Source organism: Dicentrarchus labrax, unplaced genomic scaffold (assembly GCF_905237075.1).
Source record: "Dicentrarchus labrax unplaced genomic scaffold, dlabrax2021, whole genome shotgun sequence".
Lineage (NCBI taxonomy): Eukaryota > Metazoa > Chordata > Actinopteri > Moronidae > Dicentrarchus > Dicentrarchus labrax.
This window is the reverse complement of record NW_026136705.1, coordinates 20,940,880-20,949,828: the sequence shown is the minus strand read 5'-3', so window position 1 is coordinate 20,949,828 and position 8,949 is coordinate 20,940,880. Positions and strand designations below refer to the sequence as shown.

At 41.8% G+C, this 8,949-nt stretch overlaps 1 protein-coding gene across 5 annotated transcripts; it reads right to left on the bottom strand.

Moving 5' to 3' along the window:
• Positions 1-1,051: 1,051 nt before the first annotated feature.
• rbm14a (RNA binding motif protein 14a) lies at positions 1,052-8,544 on the bottom strand. Of its 5 annotated transcripts, none has more exons than XR_007884868.1 (9): positions 8,403-8,544; positions 7,584-7,763; positions 6,803-6,987; positions 6,431-6,625; positions 6,231-6,340; positions 5,763-6,044; positions 5,438-5,661; positions 1,753-5,213; positions 1,052-1,613 (listed from the first exon to the last, which is right to left on the bottom strand). XR_007884868.1 is itself a non-coding variant. In XM_051399948.1 (9 exons), exons 2-9 carry the CDS (start codon positions 7,742-7,744, stop codon positions 1,879-1,881), a joined length of 1,569 nt encoding a protein of 522 aa, XP_051255908.1. In that variant the 5' UTR covers positions 7,745-7,763; positions 8,403-8,544; the 3' UTR covers positions 1,052-1,878. The 5 variants fall into 5 exon arrangements, 4 of the variants coding, with proteins under 4 accessions (XP_051255908.1, XP_051255905.1, XP_051255907.1 ...); XM_051399948.1 differs by having other exon boundaries at positions 1,052-1,882; positions 4,806-5,213; XM_051399945.1 differs by having other exon boundaries at positions 1,052-5,213.
• Between the last annotated feature and the right edge of the window lie 405 nt (positions 8,545-8,949).

The window sequence follows — 8,949 nt, the reverse complement described above, 5'->3', positions numbered from 1 at the left end:
TAGAGATCTATGATGCTGTTTTTTAACCCCACTATTTAAGTGTAGGTGGTTAAAATACTTGACAAAATTTAGTATCCCCATATCTATCCGTCACGTCTCTCTGTACACTTTATTTTTTGCAGGGCAGTTTCTTTATCAAGAATTAACTGTCCTTAATTTTTCTCGCCCCTGCTAAATCAATGTAAGGATTAAAGCATAAAACCTATAAGGTAAACTAGAAGCATCCTCAGATGAGTTTCTCAGAATTAGTAGTCTGAGAAAAGATGAGTCTAATAAAAGCAACTAAAACACGTATGTACTAATAGTCAGTGCACACGATATTCCTACCTGCACTCTTTACAAAAAGGACATAGGTGGTGAACTTGTAGTCTTGTATTTTTCATAAAATACTACTACTACTTTCTTCAGTGTGTGCAGACACTCCGCAAGGATCCCCTAACAAAACAGACCTTTGTATTCATCACTGAAGCTACTTCACGGACTAATCTGGCAGCTGGAAACCAGACTTACATGTTACCAGGGCGGAAACTGCATTTCCGTGTCGTTATGCCAGTGAAAAGCGCATGATGTCTATGCAGTTTCACACTCCACCCGCCATCCATTTACGCACATAGGCCTAATCATCAATTACCTCAGTATACCCTCAGTATTGTGTATACTGCATTCACTACACCCATTCAGTACTCTAGTGTCCATCTGTAAACTGTTCATTGTTGTTGAGGGCATGAAACTCAGCAGTGTCCATGAAAAAGTCTTGTTAGCAGGGAGTGAGGTTCCATACCTTCAATTTCTTCTCATTTTATTTTGTATATCAAAGTGATTGAATTATCAACAGGTTTGGATTGTTATCAAATTATTGGTTTTTATTTTAAAAGCATAGGTTGATGTTTTTGGAAGAAAATGGAATAAAACGTTATCTGATGCTGACCTCTTAATAGTTATTTGGTGACTCCTCCACTGACACTTTAATAGTAATAATACATCCATTAAGCAGTGATTCATGATAACGCTGTAAAACTTGCATCTTCAAATATTCACACAGAAGCTATAATTCAGTTGAAATTCATTTATTGATAATTAAACATTTCAAAGAACATAGGACAAAATGTAATTTAAAACAAAATGATAATATTTGTGTTCATTGTCATTCATACAAGTTGAATGTGGCATCAAAAATCGTCGTTTTAGGGGAGGGGGGAGTCGAGCGTTGAACCAGCAACCGATCCTGAGCCAGGTTTTTCAACTCTGAAATGAAGGGCCTACCGATGTGCTCTTAAGCAAGGCACTTAACCCCGAAGTGGCCCCAGGGGCGCATTTACAAAAACTAAAACAACCCACCCTACCTAAATGTTCCACGTCCAGCTCTGGCTGTGATTGCCTGGTACTCTTGAATGATGGGCTTGACTGATTCAGATTTACACTAAAAGAAGTATCCTCCAAATCTTGTGTGTGTGAGCGGTCAGTATGTTGGGAGCAGGAATGTATGAGCAGAGTATGCTTGGGGGGAAAAATGTAGGGATATGATCAGGAAAATCAAAAGCAGGAGAGAAAAAAAAAGGTGGTTATCTCCCATTAAAAAACGGCGGGTGCTCCATTTCCAAAAATCTGAAATCCTGACAAAGAAAAATTCCTGAAGACAGGTAAGGAATAGGAAGTATGGACACAGGTGTATCTGTATGTGTGTCTGAGTGTATTTGTGAGTGTGTACGCGTGTTTCGGGGAGGGGCAGGAGTGTGTGGTCTGAGTGTTTACCTTAGTGGGGGGACACCCCATCGTCCACAGCATTTTCAGGCCTAACGCTGCTGTTTTCCCCATCCCACGCTACAGCTGCGTGTGGCGTACGTCCAGGGCAAGGGCTCAGTTTGGCTCCCTCCCACTCTAGCTGCAATAATCAGCAAGAGGAAGAAGGTGGCTGGAGCAGCAGCAACAACAAGGCATGCAACTAACAGTTCACATGGAGAAGGTGGAATAATGTGGAAATTTAGAGAGGCTATGTGTCACTTAAACCTAACAAAGCACTACCAACTCAGGTGGCAAATAAGAAATAAGATGAGTTACTAGTGTGATGTACAATCACGAACAGGACAGCTACTGTTTGTCATGAAAAATACAGGTGGAATCAGGTGTGCATTAGTGTCATTTGCACATGTAGTTTTTCTTTACATGAGTAATGCAATGAATCCAGTCAAAATACATCTAGATACGAGTGTGGGGTTATCTAGGTATGGTATGAATGCAGATAAAGCCAGTAATCCTGTGTAAAAATGGTGTGTGTGTGTGTGTGTGTGTGTGTTTCTGGTGAGATCAGAAGAGGGAAAAGGAAAGGTCATCTGCCCTTCTTACTGCTGCTCGGGAAAATCAGCGGCCTTTGCTAAAATCCAAAACAACCTTCATTTTCACCTGCAGCAAGCACCAAGACTGTCACCTCATACCCACACAGTCGTTAACCCTACACTGTACACAGCAGCAACACACCACTCCACTGCATTAAAAAAAAACACTTGTACCTGCTCTCAGCTCAATTGGTAAATCACTGCCCCCCCCCGCCTATTTCAAATTGTATTTAATGTCAGATTTTACAGTGGGTTTAGATCACACACCTACCACATACTACATGCTAAAAGCATGAAGGTGATCCCTTCCCGGTACAACAACTCAACTGTCCTACTTCTTCTCTTCTATTCACCATCTCCAACTGTTAAGGAAGAAATACAATCACTTCATCTCAATATTAACAGTCAGTATTCTTACCATTCAACCAAATGTTGGTTGGCATTACTTTCAGTTTAAAATAATGTTTATGTATTTACACGAGTACCAATTTGTACATTTTCTGGTATGAAAACTAGCTCAACTTTCCCTCCAAAATCCTCAATGGTTTCCAATGTGAACACAAGTATGACAGCAGCTGTTGGGACTGGAACAAAAGCTAATGATAGTATCTATATCGCTCCTGTTTTTAACATCAATGGCCAAACAATGCTTGCTGCCATTCCTCTGACTTTTATAAATTCAAGTATATACAAAACCAGCAAAAACAACTCTACTTTTGTAGTCTTTGTAACCTTGGATCAACTGAGAATTACCCTAAAAGTAGAGGAATATGTGAATGCATTCAATTTCCTTTTCACACGAGATGCTCTGTTAGCAATTCAACACAAAACTGAAATAGAAATAAAGAAAGATGGATGAATTACTTCTGTTCTAATGTTTTAGAGGCAAACACAGACCTTTAACCAAAATCTCTGACAGAACATATTTAACTCCGGAGAGTGGGACTTGTTTGCTTCATTTTAATTTGTTTGCGTAAACCTCAAGACACACAGACAGCCTGGGCTAAGCAAGACAACACAAGAAAGGTAAATTATGGTCAACCGCTCCCAAGAAAGTCGTATACTTCAATATTCATTAATTGCTGAAAACGTTTGGATATCTGCACTGTATTTTGACCCTGCTGTTATCACAGTCGTGTCAAAAGTTCACACTCTGCTATCCTTCCTAACTTTGAAACTTCAAGCACACAATCAAAGACTGGTAATATCCATCATACATTAACAAACTCACTTAAACAGGAAGTCCTGAGTGGACTACAAATGTTCTGTCGTCACTCTTCACACCCTGAAAACAACAGGTAGGCTATACTAGAGTTAGTGGGGTTGCAACATAACCAAAGCGACAAGCTTGTACGTCAATAAACTGAACCTGAATGGTTTGAGTAGCACTAAGCCTGTCAGATCTGTGAATCCATCCTGAAAGACAATCTAGTCAATTAACAAACATTCTCCATTTTTACAAAACGGTTCTTCAGTCAACGCAACAAAACCTGGCTGATGTGACACTCAAACACAATTTCACTTCCGTTCTGCTTTCTCTTCTAGCCGACATGTACTATTGGGTAGTTAAATGTCTGGACGAACAGACTGGCTACTACATTAGGGTCAAATGCAGCTGAACTCAAGCCGAGGGCTGTTACATACTCCACACAGGGTGTTCCTGCACTAACACTAATGTGTGGGTTTGGATCTATATTTTAAAATGATCATGAGCTGAAGCTCTCTCAGTGAAAAGTAGTAGAAACATGCCAGATGGATAATTTTCCATTTTTGTCAGAGCACCAAATCATCTGTTTTTATCATTATGTAATAATTTAGAAGTGTTTTTTTTTCATTTTGTGTCCTACCTAAAAATGTGTGGTTGTGCCGTTTATGAATTATTGTCATCAATTTTGCGATGCACTTTTACTAGAAAATCTACTTTGTGCACATTTTTTGAAGAGTATATAAAAGGCCTTGATCCGGTACAAAACAAAAAGGTTTCTCCTATGAGATCCTACCCTGGTCTCTGAGTCCAACTTTGACCCAAGACACATTTCAGCTTCTTTAACATTCAACAAGCAACCAGCTGTGCCTCTATAACACCCAACAGAAACTGTGAATGACAATATTAACTTGTCCAAAGACCTTGTTAATCTTACATCACCCACTTAACTTAACCGACAAACTAGAGACTAGGTTAAGGTGGAGAAATGGGGAGACGCTTCAGATTTAAAGCACATTCGAATTACAACCGTTCTCCCTTTCTGATTTTCCCCTTTAAACTGTCCCTTATGTAAATACTCATGCGCACGCGCTCACACACACGCACGCGCACACACACACACGCACACACACACACACACACACACACATCTGCAGTGTGGAAGGAGTGTTTGGGGGTGGGACTATCGATATGGGGGTTCTGGCGTGTGGTAAGGGTAATCATGGCGCTGGGGCATGGGTTGCCCGTGTGCGGGTGTCTGCTCATACGGTGTGGATGTGGAGTAGCTTCCCGCTGCTGCGTAAGCTCCTGATGAATCATATGCTCCCGGTGCCCCGTAGCCTCCAGATGCGTCATAGCTTCCGGACGAGGCATCATAGTTCCCAGATGAAGCGTTGTAGCCCCCCGATGAGGCGTTGTAACTTCCCGAAGCATCATACGTTCCCGGTGCTGCATAGGCTCCCGATACGGCATAGGTCGGGGGTGCCGAGTATGTCCCTGGGGGTGCAGTGGCTGTGGTGGAGGCCTGTGCCTGTGTGGTGGCTGGTGGAGGCGGAGGAGGTGGCGGAGGAGGAGGGGGATTGGTGTAAGCATACTGGAGGTACTGGTACTGTTGCTGGTATTGTTGCTGGTACTGTTGATATTGATGCATTTGCTGGTAGTACTCTGTGTAAGACCTGGAGTGTAGTTTACAGTTAAGAGAAGAACAAAGCAAAATTAGTGTAAAAGTCACATCTTATGTGAAATATATATATGTTCTTATAAAGCACTTTGTAGTCATTGACCAGTGCTACAATTTAAAAAAACTGTTGTAATTGTTATTATATGTGCAAATGGAAGCAGGCTTAATGTGGTTATTTTTCATCTGCCTTCATTGTATATCAAAATGTGTTATGTGTACCTAGCAACAGGATCTGACCCTTCAGGAGTGGTGGGTGCAGCTGGGGGCTCTTCAGGTCCTCCAGGTGGTGTTGGCAGCAGGGCGCGGCGTTTGGGTCGAATCTGAGCGAAGGAACCTGGAACGGGGTCGGGGAGGAGGGGGGCTCGATTTCCTCTGATTGGGCTGCGGTCCCGCTCATTATCTGAAGATGCTGCCTTTCTCCCTGCCTGCTGCTCTGCCAGAACCTTTAGTTGAAAGTATGTAAGTTAATATACATATAAAAAAGGTACAACACAAAAAAAACAAATTTAGAAGAACATTATACATTGTTACTCAAATAAATTACCTTCTGTCCCTCCTGAAAGAACTTCGCTCTTGCTGCCTCGAAAAGCGTTGTTGGATCTGGTCCAGACGGTGGCTCTACTTCTTCAACAATGGCGCTGGATCCAGGGTTGTGATTGGCAATATCTTGGTACACCTGGTCAGCAACGGCTCCATACACCTGGCTGGCAAGAGCACCGTATATCACCCCATCTGCACCTTTAGCACTTGTAATGCCCTTTAGAGCAGCGTAGGTGGGGTCAAAGGACGTGGTGTTGTAGAATGAGTTATGGACACTTTGTTGAACCTGCAAAGAAAGATGAAAGCATTTAAAACATTTTTAATTAATTACATTTTTATTTATCTATACAATGATAATGGGAAGGGAAGGGACCAGGTTGGATCATGAGCTGGTATGTTTTTCTCAGTTTTTAGAGATGATAAGTTGGATTTTTTCTAAGACGGTGGATGCCCTGCTAGAGAATTAACATACTTGTATAGGTAGTCCAGCCGCAGCCGCTGCAGCTGCTGCGAGCACAGCTGCTTGACTCTGGTGATGCTCTAGTGATGGAGGTGGTCTCGGAAGAAGACCCTCCCTGCCACCTACAAGGAGAAGGAAGAAGAAAACAAGCTTTTAGCATTTAATTGTACGCAAAACATGTGTTTTGTCACAAATGGATCCTTCATTTCCACCTTCTGTTACACTACCGGGGTTGCCTGAATTTCCAGCCGATCCAATCTGGTTGATCAAAGGTTGGGCTTTGGACAGCTCGACGGCCAACTGACGGCCCTTGTACATGGTCCCGTTGAGTGCCTCAATGGCTGCCAGGGCCTCCTCCTTCCTCTCCATATGCACAAACGCATAGCCAACATTTGAGCATAATCTGGCTGTAGGGTATAAAGGAAGCAGGGAGATCAGCGTTAGTATGATTTCAAAATAAAATGCATCTATATCATATTTTCATTGTCACTTTTTGTTGGGCATTATTATCTTTAAAGACACTGAACCGTCTGTACATATGTTTGTATCATACAATCAGTATGGCGATGGTCTTTCTAACTGACCTTTGACTTTATCACAGTCTAAAACTCTTCCGAAGGTTGAGAACAGCCCGTGCAAGTCATCTGCTGAACATGTTGCGCTGAGGTTCCCCACAAACACTTTAGTGGAGTTGGGTGGGCGTGCACGTGACTCCTCGACCACCAGGGGCCTGCCTCTGTACTCTTTGCCATCCAGATGCCGTATGGCCCTGTGAGAGAGTAAAGGGAAAGTTTAACATTCAAGCTCTTGTATTTGATTATTATTGACACAAATTAGGACTTGATTAGGATAGTGCTTTATAAACACTGTATGGTCAAAAAAAATATATATATTTATTACATGCTCATAATTTGTAACATAGTAACACTGATCTGTAACAATTTTTCATAATAATGTCAATTATTAAACTGTTCATAATAATATTTTTTTAAATGTACTTTTCTGTAGTGTTTTTTACTGCTCATATAACTAATACTCTGCACTTCCATTATTGCAACATCCATGGTCATTTACAGAAATATTTTTACAGTTTTTAAAGTAATCTCGCACTATATATGCATATTTTGCCATGTATGTATACATTTTTCTTCTGGATGAACACACTTATAATTAATGTTATGTTTAAAAACACACTGATAGTAGCAGCAACAACTGAAAGACACATTTCTGTTTAATGCATCCAAAAGTGACAGGAATTTAATAAACATACCCATCCCCTATTATTGTACCTATTGAGCATAGTGGCATTGTCAGAACATTTTTCTACAATAACAAATAAAACCCTGACGGTGAACAGCTCCTCACCTGTCTGCTGCCCCCTCTCCCCTCAGGGTAACGAAGGCATACTGTCTGAGCAGAGAGCAGGTGTTGATCTCTCCATACGGAGCAAACAGCTTGGTCAGTTCGTCGTGAGTTGCATCTAAAGGAAGGTTTCCCACAAACAACTTCACGTTCTCACCGCTCATCTCTGTATCAACCAGTCATCTGTAAAACAGTGGTGGAACAGGGCGCTGTGGTTAAGTTAGTGAATCTCTGTAGAAAAATCACAGGTGGTTGATTATAGTTGATTTTATTCAGATAAAAAAGTGATACTGCCAGATGGAGGGGGGGTTGTTTAGAATTTGATTCATCACATTGCTGTCTGGTAAGAAGCGTATTCACGGTAGCTGCTCGGGTATTAGTAGCTAAGCTAATAAAAACCGTTAATTTTCGCGGCGAAAACGGATCCGGTGACATTAAGGCAGCCGGTGTACCGGCTAGGTTAGCTAGCTAATGCCGGACAAACGACGCCTACACGGCAACATAACACTGGTTGTACGAGGAGACGGCAGCTCAACTACACGACCGACAGTCAGCTTAACAACTACTACTGACACTACTGGCCATTTTGTTAAACGCAAACATTAACGGGGTAGCTAACGTCAAGCTAAGCTAAGCTAAGCTAACGTAGTTAGTGGTTTCATCACAGCGGTTGAAAACGGTTGGTTAAACTACCGCTCCACCAGCGCCACGAGGTATCTTAAACTACAGCAAACACCGTTGATCCTATCGGTTCTTATTCTAGAGAAACAGGTGGGAAAAGGCATTAATTTTGCCAACACAGTAGCTGCACAGACTTCTTACCCGACGCGGTCCTGGAGCTGTATTTCAAACATCACATCCGGCTCCGGGTCCTTTAGGTGCGCTGGCGGCAGCCATTGCGGCGCAGCTTCTCCAGTTTCACCACCATGTTTGCACAAGATGGCTCGTGACGGGATTCTTCTTCTTCTTCTGTTGATATTTGCGGCAGGTTGGACGCGACAAAGGCATGTTGCTGCCCCCCACAGGTCAGTTGTAGAACTCTATTGAAGTGCGATGGAGTTCACAGACCACAAAGACTATGGCTCTTTTACATTATTACATATATAATATAATAATATATAACCTATATATTATTGTTGTGGTTTTGGCATGCATTTAGCTGGACCTAAGTTAATTGCAAGGTTACTATTGACAAAGGAGACTAAGGGATGTGTTGTTCAACCATTTAGCTTTAGGTATACTGTTGTTAACGTTATTAACATTAATACTGTTCCTGTTAAAAATGGCTAAGTATGCCACTGGATTATGTACAACAACAACTTGCTATTACTACTACCTACTACTACTATTATATTTAAGTTAAACTACT